At 34.2% G+C, this 26,478-nt stretch overlaps 2 protein-coding genes across 2 annotated transcripts; both read left to right on the top strand.

Moving 5' to 3' along the window:
- Window positions 1–11,549: 11,549 nt before the first annotated feature.
- Window positions 11,550–14,579, top strand: LOC143611059 (uncharacterized). Its single transcript, XM_077085371.1, has 6 exons — window positions 11,550–11,687; window positions 11,762–12,324; window positions 12,730–12,919; window positions 12,999–13,063; window positions 13,133–13,343; window positions 14,193–14,579. Exons 1-6 carry the CDS (start codon window positions 11,586–11,588, stop codon window positions 14,511–14,513), a joined length of 1,452 nt encoding a protein of 483 aa, XP_076941486.1. The 5' UTR covers window positions 11,550–11,585; the 3' UTR covers window positions 14,514–14,579.
- A 2,135-nt stretch (window positions 14,580–16,714) lies between these two features.
- LOC143611058 (agamous-like MADS-box protein MADS3) lies at window positions 16,715–17,152 on the top strand. Its single transcript, XM_077085369.1, has one exon. The coding sequence runs from the start codon at window positions 16,715–16,717 to the stop codon at window positions 17,150–17,152; it is 438 nt and encodes a 145-aa protein (XP_076941484.1).
- Window positions 17,153–26,478: the final 9,326 nt, after the last annotated feature.

Below are 26,478 nucleotides of genomic sequence, written 5' to 3'. Positions count from 1 at the left end.
AATATTATTTATAATTAAGAAACAATTTTATAGTAACAAAATAAGCGGATCATAGGTCTCACCAAACCCAGATAACTTTTAAACTAGGTTATAACATCTAATTTATTTATAAACTAGTATTAACACCCCGCGTTGCGAGGGTGTAAGCCATGTATTTATACAATCACTCCACTTGAAAACATAAAGTCACCGTCTTCGGTCACCATCCCCTCTTCGTGGTCACTAACTTTTATGAACAATTAAGAAAATTAAATAAAAAGTAGACGTAAAAACATTGAACCACACACACTCGTTGCGTCAAGTTAACAGTAAAAAATTACCCTGAAACGTAAAATATAGAAGATAATAGCTAAGTCAACTTGATATTTGCGCGTTGCGACTGGCTGTTTGGGAAAAATAGACATAAACACGTTGAACTACAAATATGCGTTGCAGCGTGTTAACATTTAGACCGAAGCGTTAAACATAAAATTTGTAAAAGATAAAAAGTATTGGGGACCAAAGTGGAAACGTAAAATATAGAAGATAATAACTATGTCGACTTAAGTTATGTGTGTTGCGACGGATTCGTTAAACTGGAAAAATAAACATAAACACGTTGAACTATACACATGTGTTGCAACATGTTAGCTCGTAAAATTTAGATCATAGCGTAACAAAAAAAATGTGAAAGATAAAAAGTATAGGGGACCAAATTTGAAAAGTGTAGGGGGTGTTTTGTAGAAAAAAAAGAAAATTATAAAAATAAAAAAAACAATTACTGAATCATGTCAAATTGTAACAAAGTAGAAAATAAAAAGAGGCATAAATTGTAATAAAATAAAAAATAGAAAGAGGCATGTCAAAGGTATAAAAAGCATAGCACAAAGTGCAACCATCTAAGCTTGTACAAATTATTCTGCATAAGTACAAACTATTATGCATACTAAAGTTCATAATTGTATATATACTAGTATGTTCACCCACCGCGTTGCGGCGGTCTTTAGATGACGATTAACAATGCCAAAGTAATCAAATCTTAAACAAAAGATTGAACTGCATATAACTACTTATAGATGCAATACGGGATGGTATTTGCTGTCAGATGATACAATATGTTATCCTGCAACTTGTATCTGCATTGAGTGCTAGTTATTAGAAGTGTGAATTTAAAATAGAATAATTGATAACATTAAGAAATGTGGTCACCTCTACATGTATTTTCCAAAGTGCACTGCTAAACATGTGGTCATCTGCACCTGCATCAAGAGATGGTAAAGGTTGAATACTAAAGAAACAAAGTGCACTACTAAATGTGTACTAAAAGTAAATTAATGATAACAAATATGTACAACATAACAGACTCCAATCGACCTAAAGTGAAATGATAGTTGTATACTAAAACACAAATAATTATGATAAGTATAATAGAATAAACTTGAAAGACCTAACCTTCACAACACCTGCAGAACGTTATATAAAAGGATTGCTCAAAGGTATGCATAGGAAATTACCCAAACATAGTGTAACCAAATCAACACATGAGTTGCAATAAAAAAAACTAAAAGATAATTGTTTGAAGAAAAAATAACTATGATTTAAAGAAACACGTACACTTTTCTTTGGTACACACCGAGCAAGACTCTACATCTGTTCAAGAAACAATCATATTATTAGTCTTTTATTACAACAATTCATAAAATATCATTTGTTGTATAAACAATTCACATCGATCATTTTCAAAATGATAATGAAATATCCATATCTTGATCCTTTGGTAAAACATGATAAAAACAGACGATCACAAAATCTAATGAGCATACTCTTTCTTGACTTGATTCCTTGAGTTAGAGAACTAAATTCCACTTTTCTTTCCTAAAAATATTCATATTGAACACACTAATTCTATTATTATGAGCACCAATCAGACCCCATCATACAAAAAACACAAATCAGTTAAAGCAAAACCATTACCAACAGATACTAAGAAATATAATAACAAACATGCTCAGTTGTGACATCATCATAGCCTTTATCAACCAAAGCCGACCCAAAGTCGCCGTGTGCGCACCGCCATAGACAACTGCCACTAAAACTCCACCGCCACCAAGGGTTCCAAGTCGGAACCTGGCGATGATACCTGCCGCCACCACTCTACCTCCACCATGGGTTCCAAATCGGAACCCGACAATGATAGACAACGACAGACTTGGGCTCCATGAACAATCACCATCGCCACCGTTTGCCATACAACCACCAACACAAAGCCACAACAATCAAGAAATCGAATTGAACTGTCGTGTCACATGATGTGCGAAAATATATATATAAATATTAAACACAAGTCGCAACTAAGCTTTAAAAACCAAACAATCTATCCTAGTTCACACAAACGGCAAGTGTACCGATCGCGTATAGCACAGATAAGGAAAGTTCGGATATCGAACTCGAAGACACGTGAAAACGTTTTTAATTACTAAACTCTAACCAAGACTCACCAAAGTATTATTTAAATGATTTTTTAATATTTAAAATTGATTAAACTACTTAACTTAATTAAACAAAAACTTTTAACAAAACTCTTTGAAAACTTTGACTGCAGTGATAAAAACGTCTACCTAGGAATGAATCATGTTGATAGAAATAACAAAACAATGGATTGAAAATATTCAAGACACCGGTTATAAAAGATGACACAACTAAAACTTGTTTAAGAAAGTCAAATTACCTCTCAGTCTCTCTAACAAACTCTAACTTATTTTAGTTGATTTTAAAGAATAAACCGGAAAAACAATTATTAACGTGTTCAAATACCGACTCACCTCTCGGTCTCACCGACACGCTAGCCTAATGGAAACGAATACTACGCAACCAAGGATAGAGGAACAATTTAACTTAACCCAAATTAAACCAACTAATTGCACATAAACACTCAAACTTGACAAGACAAAAACCCGCTCTCGCGCGGTCTTAATTAATTCTAACAAGTAAAAACAACGAGACAATATTACTTCTTATCACCTCTCGGTCTCAAAGAAGGTGTATTTTAACTGATTTTAGATGATTATATTACCCACTTATCCCTACGGTTATACTTCCCGCAAATAAACCCAAAACACCAAGTAAAGAGTTTAACAAGCAATCAATTAATCAAAACCGATTCAATTAACTAATGCAAGAGGATTATAAGTAATAACAAATAAAACACAGCCATCACACACAATCTAATTCATGGTTTAGTTAAACTTTACATCAATAATTTAAGTCTTGAACATTAACAGCCCATTAAACAAGTCGAAACCATTCAACAATCATCTATCCTAGGTAGAACAAACAAGTTTAGCTACTCATTAATTTTGGACAGCCACATATACTTGATAAAAACACCATAAACATCATCATAAACATTATAAAACTCATTCAAGATCCAAACAATATCAATCACAAGACAAACAATCAATCAATTGCAAAACAATTCAAATCAAAAGATCAAATTAACAAAGTTAGGGTTCTTGAAAAGTAAATAAAGTTTATGAATGTTTTACTATCAAGTATGGCTGAGATTTGTGATTGTTAATGACCCCTAGCAGCTGCCCCGATGTTCCTCTTCCTTCTCCAGCCGTCACAAAGACCAACAGCCTCCACAGCCGCCGCCTAGCTTCTTTTTTTTCTTTCCTTCTTGCTGTTCCGATCGCAAGGTAGTGTAGAGGTTAGGGTTTTTAGAATTTCGGGATTATGGGCTGAATAATGGCTGGAAACTCATGTTATTCATTAAATATAATAATATAAAAGGCTTTTAAGAAGTGGGCTTGGGTCGGGCCTTGACTTATAAGTTTGAAAGTTGCACAATTAAGCCCCTAAACTCTTCAATTTAACTCTTTTTTCCACCAAACTTCACAACCTACAAGTAAACAATTATATTTGTAATATTAAGCATAAACAAACCATAAAACTTAATAATTATACTAAAAACAATTAAAACATGATAAAAATGATACGGAAAGTAAGTGTGTTTCACTACACATCAAACATCCCCACACTTAAACCTTTTTCGTCCCTGAAAAATTCTAATGCAGTTGGATCAGAATCGGAAAATCAAAGTTAAATAAAACATATAGGTTATATTTTAAAGCTCAGAAAAACGCAAAAACCGCGATCATCGATATTGTTGTCCACCTAAACCCATGCCTTAATCTTTACCGGGACAAATAAGACCCGACAATAAGATTACTTAGTGGTTTACACAATTAAGACCCGCTTATTTTCTGCTTTTACCGGACCAGACCACCCCAACTTGACTTAAACCTCAAAATTAGCAGAATTAAAACTTTGTTGCTAAATATTTATGAATAGTTAAGACGATCGAGGATATTGTTTATCCATCTAAGCTTAAGCATCAAAATCTACCAAGCAGCCATCAGATATGATTAAGGTTCAATTATTTATAGCCAGTGCTCCCCACAACATGACATACCCCCGTTATCAAGCAATACCCCAAATCCATAACCATAGGTGAGTATGCAAAATTTTATATGTAGGGCTTACATGTAGCGTGTCCCTTGTGGTCCGTTTCTTAATGGTAATGAGACGCGAGCAAGGGGACCCCACATGACTAACAGCGTGGATGATCAAGTCTGTAGTGTATTTGTACTTTCATACTTTTGTGATCATGTTTATAGACTTTTAAGGGTTTGCTCTTTGGCTTTATTTTAAATATCCACAGCCCCACTTAGGAATTGTGAATACCCAGCTAAATAGATTGCATACAGACCCATGGTCTCCGGACCCGAAGCATCCCATCAATACAGGATTTAAGGTTATAAAACCATACACCGATGAGGTGTAAAACACTAAACTAGCATTTTAAGATTTATATCACAGGCTACACGACATACTCTAACGTTAAACCTACCCAAGCATCATATGATAACGTATTCAGATTTTTAAAACTCATGATATTTTCACTTTTTCATACCAAAATTTGAGGCTTGAGTATGGCCCGACCTTTCATTGCTTATTTTCCACAGACAAAACGCTTTACCCACAAAATATTTCCGTTTAACCGTTTTATCAAATTTGCCCTTTCATTTTCAAGGCTGAGCCTACCGACACATCCCAAGTTAAGTGCGTTTTCTTTAATTTATCTCATATTATTAGTAGTTTGAAAAACCGATTTCCGATAAATATCATCATCTCCCGCTTTAATGCAAAAGAAACTAAAAATAAGGGACATTTTTTTATCAAACTTGAACAACGTACGAAAACGAAAAACAAGTTAAAACTTTTTATTTATTTATTTTTTAAAATTTTTTATTTTTTTTATTTTTATTATTATTATTTTTCTACAACTAAGTAAAATAAATTCCCATCCCCACACTTAGAACGAAATCGTCCTCGATGAGAACAAGGAAAAGAAATAAAATAAAAATGAAACGTAAAGCATAAATTTAAAACTTGAAAGAACAGAAATTAAAATAGAGAACGGGTTACTCCCCTGGTTTAGATGCAGATTCTTCATCAGCTGTGTATGATTCGAACGAACGACCGTATAGCATTTCATTCGCGGCCGCAACCTCGGGTGAACCAGTTCCAAAACGCCATCAGAGCTACCATGCGCATAATAATACCTGTAACAACTCAAACTCGCTCGCATGTAGCGGCGTACAAAACAGAAAACAGAAACATAAGAAGCTATACTTCAACCTACTTTATCTTGCGGTCTGAACACAAACCTTGGGATGTTTATAACGATATTGTGTTCCAACATCTCTATGACAAGCTTTCCGCATTGAATTCAGCATCTAACGTTGTATTAGATGGGAATTGGGTGTCTTGACATAGGATATTAAAGTATGGACTTTACCACCATCCCCATGACTGATATGTTCACGAGATCTCTTCCTAACTCTTTAGTTAGATCATCAGCCAAATTATACTCATATATTACAAACTCAACTGATATCACACCTTGCATGATGAGCTCATGAAACATGCTATGTATAATATATAACTGTCTAGACTTTCCATTATACACCTGACTATTACCCTTAGTCAGCACTATCCCACTTGATAAATTTTGGTGATATCGGTTTAACCACAATGAAATGAAATTTCATGAATCCATTCAATCACTTTTATCAGTTGTTGCAAATGCTAGAAACTTGCATTCCATTGTCAAGTGATGCAAATTCATTCCTTAGTGACCTAAGAAATGAAACCTCCCCTTAAAAGAGAATACACATCTACTTAGTTAAATAACTTGTATCTAAATTCCCCTTCTAAACTGAAGGAAAACCTGAATAACACAAATCATAGTTCATGGTTTCTTTTAGGTACTTAAGCAATCTATTTATTGCTTGTCAATGTTGAGCACTATTAATTACTAGCATATCCACTCAACTTAGCCACAACATAAACTGTATAAGTCCTTATGCTAATCATAGCATACATTAAGCATTCATAAGTCTAACACTTGGATCTATGGTAATACTTACATGAGAACAATTAGATCAATCAATCAATCAATCATACCCAGTAAAATCCCACCGACAGCAAAGCTATAAGTAGGGTCTGGGGAGGGTGGGATGTAGGCACACCGTACCTCTATCCAAAGGAATAAAGAGGTGGCTTCCAGAGAGACCCTCGGCTCTAAGTACATGTGTATGAAGCAAAATAAAGGAAATCAAAGTTTAACAGTTATATAAAAACTACTACTAATTATAATAATATTAATAATAAGATATTAATAATAAGATCACAGTTTAACAGCTATATAAAAGCTAATAATAATTATAATAATAATAATATATGTAAGGGAAATACCATTATGGTATGTTACCTAAATAAGTTAAGTCTAAGCCCTAAGGTATTCAATTCTCTCTAAAAATTCTTAACTTTAATTCTACTTCTCCACGAATTCCTATCCTCAACCATGTCCTCGGAAAGGTTTAGGTCTATCAAATCATGCCTAATCCTCTCATCCCAAGTCAATTTCGGTCGTCCTCTACCCCTCCTCCCCTCTATAGTAATGTTTTCTACGGATCTAACAGGATTCGTCGTCTGTCTTCTCTTTACATGTCCAAACCATCTCAATCTCCACTCTCTTATCTTGTCTGCTATGTTCGCCACCCCTAATCTCTCGCGAAACACAACGTTTCTTATTCGGTCTAACCTTGTGTGCCCACACATCCAACGTAGCATTCTCATTTCTGCTACCTCCATCTTCCGCACTTGTGCCTTCTTGATGGCCCAACAATCTGTTCCATATAGCATTGCAGATCTAACTGTCACCCTATAGAATTTTCCCTTTAGTTTAGTCGGGAAACTCTTGTCGCCCAATATACCTGTTCTTATTCTCAATATAATGAGATTGTGTCATTGTTCTACCATTGTTACTCCTTTTAATCCTTATACCAAGGATTACATATGCCTCCCCCATATCCTTCATTTCAAAATTAGAATGTAATAATTTATTTGTCTAATCAATCACTCAAATCCGAGTAAGATAACAAGTAATCAATCATTTCCTTCATGATTCTATTTTTCTTTTTACTCCAAAATAATTCACATGACCTAACCTGGCATGTCACAATATATACATATAATCCACCATGCTTTGAAATGATTATGACATACAAACAGATTCAATAACAAATAGAACATTAATACTTAGTTTTAATACTCCAATACACAAATATCCGAATCCAATAAAGGTTCTGTGTCGAGATAAAATAAATTTATCTGACCCAATAACGTGCTTAAAACCAGAAATTGTTTAAAACAACCTAGACAAGTGGTTCTTTTTAATCCCTGAAACATACAACACATAATCCAAAACAAAGGATTTCCACAAGTAAATACAAGTCTTCAACTGGTTCAAATTCTTTAAACCATTTCAAATCCTTGCATATATGACTCGTATCACCCGAGTCTACTCACCATGCAAGTATGTCATACTGTACATATTAGGAATAAGAAATAAATCACAAATAATTCTTCACCGAATTATTTTAAAGCCATTAGACTTTTCGAGTCCAATAACAAACTCGAAAATCGAGTTTCATTTATTTCACATCCCAAATGTTTTTCAACTTGTATACTTCCCGAGTTAATTATTACCCGGGTCGTGGCCCATTAACCCTATGTGTGTACCATCGGGACAAATATTTTTATTTTTATATTTCATTAAAATTATAAAAATATAATAATAATAAAAAAATTTAATAAACTTTGTTTCTTTAAATCAAATCCAGTTTTATGTTTTGCAAACAATTAACATGTCCCGAATGACTAACTGAACCAACTACAAAACTCTAAAGTTTTGTCAAATTTAAAGTGTAATTAGTAAACATATCTTGTGAATCATTCGGGTCTTTTGGCCCACTTGGGAGTTGGGACCTGCCACAATAGACTTGTTTCCTCCCGCGATCTCTCAAAACTCTTTCTTGAGATGTCGGGGTTAAACTTACCTTTATTTCCCATGAACTAGTTAGATTTCCCGGATATCTTAACAATTTCAACCATATTAACCAAAGAGTAACCCACGTCCAGATTACATTGCATACAAAAGCATCTTAAAGACTAGTTAAGCATGCAAATAAAATAGAAGGGGTACATGAACATATCAAAAACTTAGGTAATCAATTTGATATCTACCCTAGTTTTCCAAAATGTAGCACTAGTAGATCCACATATCAGAAGCAAAGCATATGCAAGTTAATCAAATTAAGCAAAATACTGTCATATAGTTATTTTTCACTAACTTAAGCAATCAAATGTCTTGGAATATCAATTAGTTACCCAACACAAAACTAAACATTCAGATATTATAAATTCAAGAAAATTGAACTTAGCATATTGAACATTCGATAGAGACGGAGCCAACACTTTGTTAATCACAAAAGCATTCTTGTCTCTTGGTGTTTCTTCCATGGTCATCCTTTAATCAAGGTTTCAAGTTGCATATACTTAACATTTTAGACTTACAAGAACCACATCAAAAGTTTACAAAACTTGGTTCTATATAAAGAACTAATCTTTGTCTGGTTAATATGTGGCTCGACATAAAACAAGATAACACAAACAGTCAAGTACTAATGACTAGGCTACGACTCATATATTCACCCAAAATTAAATTATGTACCCAGCCACAAACACTTTAATGAATGGATAAGTAAATTTATCCCAAACACACACTTGAGGCATGAAAACAAGACATTATTTGAAAATTGATTTTAATTCATGATGCACATTTAAAACATGTGAGTCGACATCATCCATTCAAAATTTATATCCAAGGACTGTTTGAAATTGATTCACATAAATAAAAATTTATTTACAAGAAGGCATCAATTAAATTATAATCCATGTGTATATTAAATCTTGTTTCAATCACTTAATACTGCATGCACATGAATTGGTTTATATTACTATATTCATCTATTAGTTTTCAAAAAACTCATATACAAAGTTATCTCTTGAAATCTAAACATGAATATTATCACAAAATTATGTGTTAAGTTTTTCACTTTTCATCATCGATCAATTAAACAAAATTAATAATAATAATAATAATAATCCAATTTTATCAAAACTGATTCCTTATTCTATTAAAGAAATCTATACTATACCATACTAATTAGAATTAGTATATGCGAAATTAGGGTTCCAAAAAGAAAAACCTACTGTCTACCCTACGAGGAATATTAACCGAACCAAGAATTCTTCGTTAATAACCAAATCGAACCCTAATAGGTTTATCTTTGTTGTATATATTCTGTTGTCTATAACCCAAATTCTATCAATCAATTAAACAAATAAACAAACCTGGTAATCGTGTATGCGATGTAGATAAAGAAATTGCAACTTGGATCATTCTCTGAATCGTGTAATCACTATCAGATAAACCTATTTGTGGGTTACACACAATGATTTATCGGATAAGACAGAGAATTCTGCACATGAAATTGATTTGTTATTGTTCTATGAATAACCAGAGAGGAACCCAGTAACCGTTGTTCACTTCTGTTTGATCGATCGATATCTATTAATCCCCTGAGATTATAACATCAGTTAGTTTAAACTAAAAAAACCCATATGAGCCCAAATCAATAATTAGAAACCCATCTAATATTACCCTTAAGCACAAGTAAATTAATTACTTAAACCCAAGTTTAACATCCAATAATAAAGCCCAAATAACATTATAATTAAATCGAGCCCGCACTCCTGTGTCACCTAACTCGTTTAATCTCTAACATTATTTCCTTGATCGACAAGTTAATCCAATAACACTAAAATAACCAACACCGATAACAAGGAGAAAGCAGACAAGTACAGACGATTGCAACTTCATCTTCATTTTCAGTTTCAGTTTCACTCAACTGACTTGAGGTTGTTATGAGTAATAAGCCCATGACACGTGGCCGGTTGAAATTTTTTGTAGCAAATTTTATATCACGAGTTAAATGGATCATTTACCTAGCTAGCATGTTGCTAAGGAGGGTTATATTTTTAATTACCGGCTGTTAAAAAAATAGTAATATGGATTTTAAAGTTATTAAGTAAACATAGTATTAAAAATCATGTTTTATAAACTTCGGATTTTACTTTCACTAACAAAAAAGTACCGTTAGATCATTGACATGTAGGCGGCAATGCATTCAAATATTTTTCTATAATAAACGCGTAACGGTTTAACTAACACAATTATTATTTAATGTTTTTTTATTATAATATTAACTGGATGTAAAATGTGATTGGTTGAAAAAACATGTGACATCATTTCCCTTTCCCTTCACGTCGTCATTGTGTTGGCGCTGGTGCACTTGACGCCCTCTCTGTTGAGCACCCACATTGATCGGACTAGCTAGACCGCCATGTCACCTCCATCGATCCCACCTCTCCTCTTTTCCCTCTTTATTTCTCATCCTTTCTCTCTCCTCTCTCGTTCCTCTCACACCACCACCCACCTACTCACCTAGCAAAGCGGACTTTTCACTCTCTTTCCTCTCTCATATCCCTCTTCCACGTGTGCTCCACAGTGGCCACAGGCAAGCAAAACACCCATCGTTGTGAGTGCTATACTGGTGTTTGGCACCACCCCCTGATAACATGGCAATGGATTAACGCTCACTACACATGGTCTTACTCTTACCAGTCAAGTATTGAATAAACTTGTGGGTATTGGATTTCTCGTTATACCATTAAAAATCACCCGTTGGGATTCCACACGATATGTATTTTTTACTATCATAATTTTATACAATATTATCATACCAGTAAAACAGTAAAACAGAAACATAAAAACTAAAAATCAATCAACCGGTTAGTAGATTACTTAATTACCCAACAAAAATAATATATAATAAAAACATTTTCAAACCCAATTCGATAAACGAACATATGTATGTTTCAGCTAATCAGACCCGATACCGTAACATAAAAATCCATAAAACATAAAACCATAGGGACCAAACATGGCATACAATATTATTCAACCATTCGAAGAAGTAGGAGACAGGTACACCAAATTGGTGGTGTTTTGCTTTTTACATGAATCATACAATAATCACACACGCAGCAATGTTGATCATCATCCTGAAACCATGGGCTTGTTTCACCGGAAACCAAATCGAAACCCTAATTCCATCCCACTTTTCACCGTTCTTCTCATTATTCTCCTTCTCACCGCCATCTTCCTCTTCGAGGTACCTTCTTTCCCATTCAAATTTTACATTTTTTTAAACTTTTTTTCTCATTCAGGCATTTCGTCGAACACCAGGTGGACAACATCTCAACACAAACCAAAACCATCATCGGATACAATCTAAAACCAACCCCTTGGCATGATTTCCCGGCAAAACAATTCAACAACGAAACCAAGATCGCCAGAGCTTCAAAGATCATACAATGCTCGTATTTATCTTGTGGATTTAAGTCTCGTAATGATCAGTACACGTTTACGGGTGAATCGAACCGGTGTCCTAGCTTTTTTAGGTGGATACACCATGATCTTGAGCCGTGGGCCGAAACCCGCGTTTCGTATGATCATTTGATGGAAGTGAAGAAGTTTGCGTCGTTTCGGGTTGTCATTGTTGGTGGGAAATTGTATGTGGATTATTATTATGATTGTGTGCAGAGTCGGGCCATGTTTACGGTTTGGGGGCTTTTGCAGCTGCTTAAGAGGTATCCCGGGAGAATCCCGGATGTGGATATGATGTTTGATTGTATGGATAAGCCGATTATTGAGAGGAATGAGTCGGTTAAACCCGTGCCTATTTTTCGGTATTGTACCACTGCGAATCATTATGATATCCCGTTTCCGGATTGGTCGTTTTGGGGCTGGTAAGAATTTTAATCCGATTTATGTTCATTTGCGAACATGAGTAATACGTAGTGACTTAGTAACATTTTAAACAATTAATTACTCCGATTTATATGAAACGTTTTTGTAATTTGTTTTGTGTATTTTTCTCTCGTTCCCAATTAACAAACTTGGGGTTATATATTTAGCTCGAGATTTGAACGTGTTTTGTTGGAAGTAAAGAGTTGATAAATGTATAAAAATAAAAATATATAACTATATATTTTAACACTTTTTATCTTTGAAATCAAAATATTAGCTTTTTTAATAACTCTTATACGGGTTAACAAGTCAACACACTTTTTAAAATCATTGAAGTCATAATAATCTATGATGTTTTTGTGGTTGACTTTTTCCTGCTAACAGCATTGACCATATTTGACCAGGTCAGAGATTAACATTGGACCATGGGAAGAAGAGTTTCAAAGCATTAAAGAAGGTTCACAAAAGCAAAGTTGGAAGAAAAAGCATCCGTACGCGTATTGGAAAGGCAATCCGGATGTCGTTTCTCCAATTAGAGAAGCATTGCTTCAATGTAACGACACGATACAATGGGGTGCGTTAATCATGCGTCAGGTACGTTAATATGAATCTAATAACATTTTTATTTATATCTGCATTAACTTTTCTTTGCGCATATGAAATCGTGCTACAGAATTGGACACAGGAAGCACTAGACGGGTTTAAGCAGTCAAAGCTCTCGTCCCAATGCAATCATCGGTACGTTAAAACAAGCAAAGCAAACCGATTATCAACTTATGATGATCTGATTCTGAATATTAATTATAGGTATAAAATATATGCCGAGGGTTATGCTTGGTCCGTAAGCTTAAAATATATCCTGTCATGCGGTTGCGTTCCGCTTATTATAAACCCGACATACGATGATTTCTTCAGCCGCGGTCTTTTCCCAAAGAAGAATTACTTACCAATCTCTCCAGACAACATATGTCCGTCGATTAAAACAGCAGTTGATTGGGGAAACGCGCATCCAGCCGAAGTGAGTTATTTAATATCATACAACCACTTTCAAAACCAAATCAAAACATAACCTTATCTGGTGTTTTTAGAGTAAATTACACTTTTTGTACTTTAGATTTACCACAAATTGCATGTTTTGTCAACTAATGTGATTACAAAGAACGACTTTTATTTGAAAAATTTGTAACACGATTAGTCCTTTATACTAATTGGTGCTTAAAATTCTGGTAACTTTTTTACAAAATTATTATTTTGCTCTTACACTTAAAAGACAAAAAAGTGTAATTTTTCATAATTTTTTTACACATTTTGTCCTTTTGGTGTAAAGGCAAAATAGTCAGTTTGTGAAAAAGTTAATTTTTAACACCAGTTAGTGGAACGAACATAATATTTTACAGGGTGCAATTACTGTACGCTAATGCCTTAACGTACGGTAGGTACGCGAGACGCTCAAAGGCAAAAAAAAAAGGCAAAAACCTTAAACACTCAGAAAACGTTCACAAAATCTTAAACGCTCAGCCAAAAACCTAAAACGCTCGGAAACGGTCTTCGTGAAAAAAAAGTGTAAAATTGATCGATTAACCATCCAAAACTGTTTTTTTCGGTGAACCAATGATTGATTGGATATGTATTGACGATTCCGAGATGTTTGGATGTGATTTCATGGATCGATTCGTGAAAAAATGGATTTGCGTACGTATTGTACGTTAAGGCATTATTGTATTGGATCTTTTCCCATATTTTACAACTTTTTAAATAAAGGACGGTCTTTCTAATTACCATAGTTATAGAACAGTTAAACAGAACCTGCAGTTCAGGGTAAATCTAATGGATAACAACTGCAATTTACTCGTGTCATTTTCAACAGGCAGAGGCAATAGGAAAAGCAGGGCAGGATTTTATGGAGAGTTTGAATATTGATAGAGTGTATGATTATATGTATCATTTAATAGTTGAATATGCGAAGCTGTTGGATTTTAAGCCCGTTCGGCCCGAGTCTGCATTAGAAGAGTGTGTGGAGTCATTATATTGTTTTGCTGATCAAAATCAAATACAGTTTCTAGCGAGATCAGCAGCTTCGCCTTCAGAAACCCCGCCCTGCAAACTCCCTGCGCAGGGGAACCGACAGATTGACAGAATGATAGAACAGAAAAAGAAAATTATAGAATCTAGGCAACTTTTGATGTAATTTGTAAGTTTTTAGACTCAATTGTGTATGATCCATTTAATTAAAGTTTATAGATTATTTATTGTTATCAAGTATCGTCTCCGCCGTCACCATTTCAACACGTATAACTTTTTTTCATACATAAATATATGTAACTACTAATGCATAGTATGCGTTGTTATCTGCGTATGTTGTATAATTAAAAACATATGGCGCGCATTATAGTGTATAATTATATGAACACATATCCTCATCGCCGAATTATACATGTCACAACATGACTTCGATCAGATGTATAAAATAGAACATTTTATACAATCTCTCTTTATTATACATTTATACTTACATAAATAAAGTACTATTTATATGGAACTCAGGGTTAGACTTATTAAATGTGAAGTGATTACTTCCCAAAATACAAAATAATAATCAACCAAGGTAATTCAAGTGATACGTAGACATCTATAATTCACTAGTTTGATCCTCCCGTGTTACGGGAGTTTATTTAAGTTTTTGTTTTTAATCGTTTTGCTATTTTTTGACGATTTATTTTATTTTTTAACGTAGTTTTGTTTTAATTTAATACACATATATTAGTTTGTTATTATATTTTTTAGCGTTTAAGTTTTTTCAATTGAGAGGTGTATGTTTTTTATTTTTTTAACGAACAAACATAAACGAACACGGACATGTTGATTTTTTTTAAATGAACAAACATGAACACAAATATTTGTCTAATGAAAAAAGGGACTGGGACGTTGATGTAGTTGACGATGGTGGGTAGTATCGAAAGTTAATCGGCGAAGGAGATGATAGACCAACAACGAAGAACATGTAAAACAGATAAATTAAATTAGGGTTTAACGATGAAAATGTTTACCAATAAATGGGATCTTATAACCCATTTAAGGGCTATTAGGGTTTGGTAAGACTTATAACATGTGGAAATTAGCCTTTGATGATTAAAGGGTTAATACACAAATAGATGAGATATTATAACCCGTTTAAAGGTTATTCGGGTTTGGTGAGACCTATGACCCACAAAAATTATTGTTTGATTATGAAATAGTTTCACAAATAAATGAAATGTTATAACCCATTTAACGACTATTCGGGTTTGGTAAGACCCATACCCGTGAATTCGGGTTAAATGCATGAGAAGCCTCCTTTTAGAAATCAAGCAATCTGGTGGCCCTAGAGAAAAGGGGGAGCAACCTGAGAGTGACACGTAAGATTTTATGGTAGACAATTATATAGATATTTAGATTGCTTGATGGGTTTTTTGAGTTGGGCCTATTGGCTTAGGCCCAACAAGATTCATAACAAAATGAGTATTCAGGTTCGAGGTCATTTAATCTTGACTTGTCAATGTGGGGATACCACATTCGGTAGAGGTGTCTGTCTCTTAGCGGCGAGGTCACAAGCTCAAACCTTGTAAAAGAGTAGATTTATTGGTGTAATATATAGTATGAGTAACATTTATTCAAAAAAAAAAGAAACTAATCTCTACTCAATTCAAACTTGAAGATTTAATTTCAAGTTGCTCACAAACGTCTCGACTCATTTACATTAATAGTATTACTACGTACACTACTAGCGTAAGAATCTGGATCAACTCATCAAGTTCCAATTAAAATAGGACCCACACTGGGAAAAGCACTTGCCATTTGTTAGTTATTAATGGCATCCGAAAAACGTCCTGGTCAAATATATATATGGCTTTCAAATTAGTTGATGTTGCCGAATGGAGTGGCGATGCCAAACGTATGCAAAAGGGAAATAATGTCAAATAAGAGCTCTTTCTTCAGTAGCGAGTCTAACTTTACAAATGTCATATCTTTTGACCACAGTGACTTGACTGGTGGGGTATCAACGCTAACTCACTAGACGGACAGTTGACCAACGAGAGAGACTCAATTTAGCCCAATAAACAAAGAAATAATTACGTAACTAAGTTGTATTTGCAACATTGTATCAATAATCCTGGCATTCTATTTGGCAATCCCAACGGCTATGATGAGGTTTCCTAATTTTAAAATATATTCGCATTAATTTCATAGATTCATCATCCTTGTTGAAAACCCTACAACACCCTCTCAATTCCTTATATAAACAACATCGATCTATACAGTTAAACACACACATACATACAATACAAACAAATCACTCAACTCAAACATCTTCTTCAATTCCCTAACATATCGATCATTGTTAATTCTTCAATGGGTCGTGCAAAAATCCCCATGGAGCCGATCACCAACCCGAGAAAACGCAAAACCACATTCAACTCAAGAAACAACGGCATGATCAAGAAAGCCCGAGAACTCGCAACCCTTTGCGACGTCAAGGTTTCCATGATCATCTTCACCGAAGATCAAGAAACCCCACAAATCTTCCCACCCGGTGATCATGACAAACTCATCAGGTCGATCGATGTTTATAGCCGTACCCGACGTACGAACCCTGAAAGCATCAAGTGTTACACTTTATCGGATTACTACGCAGACAGGAAGATGAAGGTTGAAGAAGAACTTGTGAAGGAGAAAAAGAAGAACTTGGAGGCCAAGTTTCCTTCGTGGTTTGGTTTCTTGGATAGTTTCTCGGAAGCGGGGTTGAGGGAGTTCGCGGTAGGGTTGGAGAATAAGATCGTTGATGTCTAAAGCAGGATTGAATGTTTGAAGAGTATCCAGAATAATAATAATGATTATTATGTTGAATATGATCATAATATGGGGTTGGGGTTATAGGATAATAATATTAATAATAATCAGTTGATGATGATGATGATGATGCAATCATGGAACCCTAACTTGATGGACCCTATTATGAGGCCGTCTGATTCGCTGATGATGAATATGATGCCGTCTGATTCGATGATGAATACGGTGTTGAATGAAGATGTTTATGGTGAGAATTTTAGTACTGTTGAACCTCCTTCGTTAATGGAACAATGTAGCTTTCCGCATGAGTCATGGCAGCAGTTCTTGATGTCTGGGTTTCATTGAATTATTAATTCACTAGTTAGCTATGATTAGTTTGCTAGTTTGCTGGCTGTGTTTTCGGTTAAACCTGGTTAATGATATTAACTTGCTTGCGGTTTCTGTGTACGCTTGTCCATTGAGATTTCAATTATTAAAATCACTCAAAATTATTACCAAATTAAAGTATCAAATATTGCTCATTTGCTTATATATAATTATATCAATTTCATGTTTAGTAATTTTAGTTTTCTTAAAATATTGTAAAAAAAAAATCTTGACAAAATTCAATATTTTCCATTGGATAAACGGGTATGAGAAGGTTCCAGCCGGGTTGATTCGATGAGAGTATCCCCTAATACAATAATTGTACTGTAAAAAATTTTCTAATCAATCTCATGACTGGTTTCGTATCCTAACACCATTCCTATCACCCGTTATGAATGTTCGGCTCGCGGCCGGTTTTCCACATAAGTTCTTGTCTCTCAGTAATATTCAGAGAATTAATTAAAAGAATGATAAGTTATAGAACTTTTTATAAGTCTTAATTTTTACAAATATCTTTTAGGCTGAGGGGTGTGGAGCGCGAGAGGGGGCGCGTGAGCCCATCCGCTCGCGCCCCGGGGCGCGAGCACCACACCACCGAGGCGCGAGAGGGGCGCGAGCACGCAGACCAAGGCAGGCGCAAGAGGGCTAGCGGGTGAAAATGGGCGTAAAGTTGGCCTGGGAATGCGTGAAGAGCCGTTGGGGCTTAGAAATAGAGCCGTTGGCTCTTTATTTTTATTAAAAAAAAAAAAAAAATTTCTCTACAAAACCGTTTCTACATTGTGTACTTACAATTGAACCATTTATCTATTTTAAAATTTCATTGGTTACATTAAAAGGATTCGAATCGGAAGTGATATTCGAACTGGTTTGATTGTTACTTGACCATATACTTTTTTATTTTTATGCATATTGATTATAGTACTTCTACATTCCACTTTTTGATTACTAATGAAAATTTACTATTGAGAGGCGAGCTATCGTGTCTATTGGTTTGATAATTGGTTCTAGCTCATACTATATAACTGTATGATAGGGTTGTGCACAAGTCACTTCGGTTCAGGCCTAAACCCAAAACCAATAATTCGATTATTTGAAAATCCTAATCGAACTGATGATCAACTTTCGATTATGGTTTATTTGATTAACTGTCGGTTGTGTATCAGTTCAGTTAATTTAATGTATTTTTTTAATATTAATATTATTAATATTAATATTATAAATATTTATAATATCTTTTTTTTAATTTTAATATTATATATATTTATAATATCCTTATTTTACCACTTTATCTTTTACAAAATAAACCAAAAATCCAAAACCCTAAACCCTAAACCCTAAACCCGAAACCGAACCCTAAACCCGAAACCCGAAGCCGAAGAATAAGAATAATGTTTTTTTTAGTACTTTAATTTTTTTTTTAGATATTAATGTGTTTTTTTAATTAATGTGTGTTTTTTTAAATAATTTATGAGTTTTTTTAATAATACGTTTTTTTAATACATTTATAAAAAAATAAAAAAAAAACCGCTCGCGCCCCCTCTCGCGCCCCTCCACACCAGGGCCCGGGGCGCGAGCACCACAACCAACACCCATCTTATCAAGTTTCTCTCTCTGCCACACGTCACAATATTATTGGCTGGAGCCCCCACTCGCGCCCCCCACACCCCTCAGCCTTAGGCTGAGGGGTGTGGAGCGCGAGAGGGGGCGCGTGAGCCCATCCGCTCGCGCCCCGGGGCGCGAGCACCACACCACCGAGGCGCGAGAGGGGCGCGAGCACGCAGACCAAGGCAGGCGCAAGAGGGCTAGCGGGTGAAAATGGGCGTAAAGTTGGCCTGGGAATGCGTGAAGAGCCATTGGGGCTTAGAAATAGAGCCGTTGGCTCTTTATTTTTATTAAAAAAAAAAAAAATTTTCTCTACAAAACCGTTTCTACATTGTGTACTTACAATTGAACCATTTATCTATTTTAAAATTTCATTGGTTACATTAAAAGGATTCGAATCGGAAGTGATATTCGAACTGGTTTGATTGTTACTTGACCATATACTTTTTTATTTTTATGCATATTGATTATAGTACTTCTACATTCCACTTTTTGATTACTAATGAAAATTTACTATTGAGAGGCGAGCTATCGTGTCTATTGGTTTGATAATTGGTTCTAGCTCATACTATATAACTGTATGATAGGGTTGTGCACAAGTCACTTCGGTTCAGGCCTAAACCCAAAACCAATAATTCGATTATTTGAAACTCCTAATCGAACTGATGATCAACTTTCGATTATGGTTTATTTGATTAACTGTCGGTTGTGTATCAGTTCAGTTAATTTAATGTATTTTTTTAATATTAATATTATTAATATTAATATTATAAATATTTATAATATCTTTTTTTTAATTTTAATATTATATATATTTATAATATCCTTATTTTACCACTTTATCTTTTACAAAATAAACCAAAAATCCAAAACCCTAAACCCTAAACCCTAAACCCGAAACCGAACCCTAAACCCGAAACCCGAAGCCGAAGAATAAGAATAATGTTTTTTTTAGTACTTTAATTTTTTTTTAGATATTAATGTGTTTTTTTAATTAATGTGTGTTTTTTTAAATAATTTATGAGTTTTTTTAATAATACGTTTTTTTAATACATTTATAAAAAAATAAAAAAAAACCGCTCGCGCCCCCTCTCGCGCCCCTCCACACCAGGGCCCGGGGCGCGAGCACCACAACCAACACCCATCTTATCAAGTTTCTCTCTCTGCCACACGTCACAATATTATTGGCTGGAGCCCCCACTCGCGCCCCCCACACCCCTCAGCCTTAGGCTGAGGGGTGTGGAGCGCGAGAGGGGGCGCGTGAGCCCATCCGCTCGCGCCCCGGGGCGCGAGCACCACACCACCGAGGCGCGAGAGGGGCGCGAGAGGGGCGCGAGCACGCAGACCAAGGCAGGCGCAAGAGGGCTAGCGGGTGAAAATGGGCGTAAAGTTGGCCTGGGAATGCGTGAAGAGCCATTGGGGCTTAGAAATAGAGCCGTTGGCTCTTTATTTTTATTAAAAAAAAAAAAAAAATTTCTCTACAAAACCGTTTCTACATTGTGTACTTACAATTGAACCATTTATCTATTTTAAAATTTCATTGGTTACATTAAAAGGATTTGAATCGGAAGTGATATTCGAACTGGTTTGATTGTTACTTGACCATATACTTTTTTATTTTTATGCATATTGATTATAGTACTTCTACATTCCACTTTTTGATTACTAATGAAAATTTACTATTGAGAGGCGAGCTATCGTGTCTATTGGTTTGATAATTGGTTCTAGCTCATACTATATAACTGTATGATAGGGTTGTGCACAAGTCACTTCGGTTCAGGCCTAAACCCAAAACCAATAATTCGATTATTTGAAACTCCTAATCGAACTGATGATCATCTTTCGATTATGGTTTATTTGATTAACTGTCGGTTGTGTATCAGTTCAGTTAATTTAATGTATTTTTTTAATATTAATATTATTAATATTAATATTATAAATATTTATAATATCTTTTTTTTAATTTTAATATTATATATATTTATAATATCCTTATTTTACCACTTTATCTTTTACAAAATAAACCAAAAATCCAAAACCCTAAACCCTAAACCCTAAACCCGAAACCGAACCCTAAACCCGAAACCCGAAGCCGAAGAATAAGAATAATGTTTTTTTTTAGTACTTTAATTTTTTTTTAGATATTAATGTGTTTTTTTAATTAATGTGTGTTTTTTTAAATAATTTATGAGTTTTTTTAATAATACGTTTTTTTAATACATTTATAAAAAAATAAAAAAAAAACCGCTTGCGCCCCTCCACACCAGGGCCCGGGGCGCGAGCACCACAACCAACACCCATCTTATCAAGTTTCTCTCTCTGCCACACGTCACAATATTATTGGCTGGAGCCCCCACTCGCACCCCCTCTCGCGCCCCCCACACCCCTCAGCCTTAGAGTTACAAAGTAATGTTCCAAGTTCCAACTACTGCAAGGTTCTCAAAAGTAGTAACTATAACTGTATCAAAGTCCATACCTATCTGGCTATATATATTGATGCTCACTTATAGTCTTATAGAACGTAATGCTTTAAATTTGTTGCTTGTGATACCTTCAAGAGTGTCAAGAATGGTAAATCTGATCACCCAAACCACCACTACTACAAATATGGAAATTTACAGCGGTTCATAAATTACATATACAGCGGTTTAAAAACACGTGTTGTTTTTAATAAAAAAAAAATAATATATTTAATAACGTAAAAACCGCTGTAAATGTATAAAAATTCAAAAATTTAATTTGGAAACCGCTGCAAATTATAATAACCGCTGTAAATATAGAGTTAAGAGAATTTGAAAATTGTAACATTCATATATACCCAACTCATACACATCTTTCATTCTTCATTGTCTTCTTTATCCATTTTCAAGCCCTTCTTCATCCATTTTCAAGCTCTTATCAATCATATTCAAGGAGGTAACAAAATTTGAGCATTTTATTTTTTTTTATAAATATTAATATTATACTTACTCACTAACTAATCTTTTAGCCCTTTAGAGTATATACCCGTCCAAATTTTATCTAATAGAGATAAATTTTGGATTGTCCCCTTTTCGGAACTGCTTTTTGAATATTATATCTTGTTTAGGGTGTGTATATATTTTAACGGGTTGACATTTAAGAAAAATCTGGTGATTATTTCCTCTTACTCTTTCGAGCTTGCGGTTTATACGCATGCTTGGGGAGTTAAGGGGAAATGTTGTCGATTTTTTCTTAAATGTCAACTCTTTAAAATGTATATATGCGAGATATAATTTTCAAAAAGTGGGTTAGGTTCCGTGATATACATCTATTTATACATCTCGGATCCCTTGTAAAGTTATGTTTATTTAATGTTTTGAGTTCGTTTGATTCGTGTTTCGTTTATCTTTTATTAATTTAGGTTTTGAGTCAAGTATTATATGTTTATTGTGTTTTATATCGTTTGGTGTCTTGAATGTTAAGCTTTAATTATTTCTATCATTTAATGAGAAGTTTGAGTTCGTTTTGCTCGTTAATGATTACATGATTATTCCACTTAGCGCTTCGATTTGTTTTCATGTAGATGGTGATTTGTAAGTCAAGAAAAAGAAGGTCTAGAAGCTTCTCATCGTTACTTGGAGTCCAAGAAAGAGTTCTAACAAGATTAATCATGAAATAACAACAAAAATCCGGAACCCCTCCCTAAAGCACACCGCGCCGCGCGATGGGGGTGGCCAGGCCCGGTCGCGCGGCGCCTCGGCCTTCTGGTTAACATATTTTTTCAAGTCCAAGCCCGTTTCTCGCTATATAAACTTAAGATTGCAAACCTAGATGAATTCAAGCACTTTGGCAGCCGATTTTCCAAGGTTTTGAGCTAAGATTGAAGGTGTTTTGGAGGTTGATGTGTGAAAAACGTATATAATATTAAAAATCAAGTTTTACTGAATTCAGCTAAAAAACACACAATCGGCAAGTGTACCGGTCGCAATGTAGTTAGCAAGTAAGAACAGATATCGAACCTAGGACACTATGGGTAAACTCTAATTATTAAACCTAAAAGATTACTAATCTAAACTTTCTTTTGATTTTTTTAGAATTTTTTTTTAATTAAACTAATAAAACTTAACTAATAAAAATTTAAACTAAAAATAGAACTTTATAAAAATTGGGTTTAAAACAAATATGAGAAACGACTGCCTAGATAATGAAATCCTACTAGTTAAACTTAATAGCTAACGAACTTGACTTGGTTGAAAAACGATATCTTAAAAAAATATGACACTAGAGACCACTAAAATACGCTAGATCGCCTCCCGGCCTCACCAACGACACACTAGAACTCTAATGACATGTGAAGCTTAATTGTTAAAGGTTTGGATCACCTCCCGGTCTCACCTTACCTAATAATACTATGGTACCCCCAAAACCAAAATCACCTCCCAGTCTCTTCGGATACAATATATATTAATATAAAGAGGGTATTTTTAATTAACTTGAACAAAACTTGTATCACAGTAATATAAGGGACCTAGGACAACTCACTCTCGTGCAATTATTACCCAAACCCGCAAAAGACAAAGATGACACAACACTAAATTGCCTCCCGGCCTCTCTAGTGAAAGAACAATAAAATCTAAACCACTTTCAATACTTATTCCTACGATTTTTTCGACCCTAAACCGCAAACAAGTTGAAAACACAAAGTAGACAACCTAATCATGTGCCTAACAATCTCCAAAAAAAAAAATATTAAACACAAGTGGAATAAATATTAAAGTAAGAAACTAGATTCTATCACGCAACAATATCATGACCAAACCAATTAAAAACTTTTACCATAATACTAAATCAACCAAAGTCAAATAAATAGTTCGTCAAACCATTAAACTAATATAGTACTCAACCAAAACCTAGGTAGTATAAAATATATAGCCACTTATAATCAAGTATGAAACTAAAATAAATGAGTTCATAACAATAATTATAAAGAAAAAATTATAAAACTAATAATAATAATAACAATAATAATAGTACTTTCGAACTAGTACCAGTAAAGTATGCACCACCAATGAACAAGAGTAGATTTTGACTTTCTTGGATTCTTTTTTTTTCCCGTTTTCTCTCTGCGCACAGTAGCCACAGACACCTCACAAAAATATTGTTTATATATTCTTCTTTGCTTTACGTCAATTCACAAAGTGAGGGCTCCCCAAAAGAGATGTAATAAGAATATATAATAATAATATGTTTCAATTTTTGTTTCTTGATCTGCCTTGTTGATTCACCCGCCGCCACCAAAAGATATAGTATATAAATAATATATATTTCTTCTATCTTTGTTTCTTGAGCCCACATCCAAAAACCCAAAAGCCCTCTCCGAATATAATGTTTTTTTTATACTGTAGGGTTTTGTTTCTTCTTATTCAAGTAATAGCCTCATAGCAACGGGCTCTCATCATTAGTCTCTTGGCCCGAATCAGTATTTCTCTTTACTTTGAAAATCCATGTGATCAAACATAAGCCCAACCTTCCTTGATTTTGTGGGCCCCTCTATCATCAGCCCATTTAAACTATTTCAACGAGCTCTTCTACACTTTGTAAAGAAATAAAATTCATAAGTAACCGGAGCATGGTTAACGTGAAATTTATCTTTTATTAAGCATGTGAACATGAAACTCCAAAAAATATGCGGCCATTTATTCCACCAATTATTACTTTGATGTCATTGTGGTCTCAAGTTTAGCATAAATACTTTAATTTAGCTCGTTTAAAAATTTAAACTTTAAAATCCAATTATGAGCCAAATAGAAATATATTCAATAAAAATCGGGCTCAAAATACTAGAAAATGTAGGAAATATCTATATAATAACATGTATATTTTAAACCATATCAAATATCCCCACACTTAAATCTTTTTCGTCCCCGAAAAATATATATATTGCAATGGAATCAGAATTCAAGACTAGTTTTCAAAACATATAGATTATCTTTTAAGCACAGATAAACGCAAAAACCGCGATTGCCGATATTGTTGTACACTTAAACCCAGCCACCAGCCTATCAAGCCCCAAATTTCATTAAGCGCTTTAAGTTCAAAAACCATGGCTACACCTACCCCATCTCAGACAAAGAGAGCTAGAAAAACTAGAGTCAAAGAAAACTGGTTTGACAAATCACCATAAGCCAAGGACTCGTTGATGGTACTAATTAGATGCACTCGGTGAAATTTTGATGGATGAATGGTCATGTGGAGGCCGTACGAGCTATTCCTAAATATTATTGGACTTTGTCCTATAAACCTAAAACTTTATTTATTGACTAAGAACCTTCGAGCCCCAGTAGTGTATCCTCAGAGTCACCATCCCCAAGGTAACACGTAAACTCTAAGTCCCGTCTAGTATGTGCATCTTTGGCCTCTTTTACTAACTTTAAAGAATGCTCATTTGGCATTTTACAATATATAACTTTCTTCACAAGCATTTGTTTTTCTTGAACAACGTTTGATAATACAATACATAACAAACATACTTTTTTTTTTCATCATCTTTTTTTTTTCATCATCTTTTTTTTTTCTCAATATTTTATATCACCCTAAAATATATAACTATTTCTAAGCTTGTAAAAAGATGGACATGTGGTGTGTGCTGGTTTGAGTGCATCCAAGTCTTACCATCTCAAAGTTTTTAGATTATGGTAATCCTCTATAAGCATCGAAATTCGGTTTCACCGTTTTTTCAAATTATTAGATATAAAATCTGCTAAAGAGGACTATTAAAGCTAGTTGGGCCTACCGACTCATCCCAAGTTTAGTACGTTATCTTTTATTTAATCTCATATATAATAGTAGTTTTAAAAACCAATCTCAAATTTTTCTATCATTTTCCATTATTTGCAAAAAAAATCATTAAAAATTCGGGACATTTTTTTTAACTTTTTTATTTTTTTTAATTTTTTTTGTTTTAAATTTTATATTTTTTTCTTTTTTTTTATAAAATTTGAAACTGTTTTTTTTAATTTTTTTTAACTTTTTTTTAAAACTTAACATCAGTTCCCATCCCCACAATTAAACTCTACATTGTCCCCAATGTAGGAATAGAAAAAGACAGAAAATAAAGCAGAATAAAAAATGTAAAAAAATAAAACAATAAATTAGAACAGACTCCCCTGGTAATAATGCAGTTATCTTCAAAAGTCTCGTTCCAAGGCGACCGTATAGCATTTCATTCGCGGCCGCAGCTTCCGGGTGTCCTCTACAATATGATAGGCTCAGAAAAATTCTCATCCGAATGAAGATTGAGTACGAACGAGAAAATCCAATCCTGCAAAATAAAACTCAAAACAACCCAAAGCAGACATCAAACAGACTCTAAGGACTAAAAAGACTCAAATAAAAAT

This window comes from Bidens hawaiensis, unplaced genomic scaffold, assembly GCF_021521415.1.
Source record: "Bidens hawaiensis isolate Kalapana, Puna unplaced genomic scaffold, B.hawaiensis_p1.1 tig00029031_1, whole genome shotgun sequence".
NCBI classification, from domain to species: Eukaryota; Viridiplantae; Streptophyta; class Magnoliopsida; order Asterales; family Asteraceae; genus Bidens; species Bidens hawaiensis.
Note: the sequence above shows the minus strand (reverse complement) of the source record. Positions and strands in the feature narration are given on the sequence as shown.

Excerpts from the sequence above, each read along its gene's own strand:
- LOC143611059 (XM_077085371.1), top strand. The coding sequence starts at position 11,586 with ATGGGCTTGTTTCACCGGAAACCAAATCGAAACCCTAATTCCATCCCA. Across the intron at positions 11,688-11,761 it reads CCGCCATCTTCCTCTTCGAG|GTGGACAACATCTCAACACA; the intron begins GTACCTTCTTTC and ends GTCGAACACCAG. Across the intron at positions 12,325-12,729 it reads GATTGGTCGTTTTGGGGCTG|GTCAGAGATTAACATTGGAC; the intron begins GTAAGAATTTTA and ends ATATTTGACCAG.
- LOC143611058 (XM_077085369.1), top strand. The coding sequence starts at position 16,715 with ATGGGTCGTGCAAAAATCCCCATGGAGCCGATCACCAACCCGAGAAAA.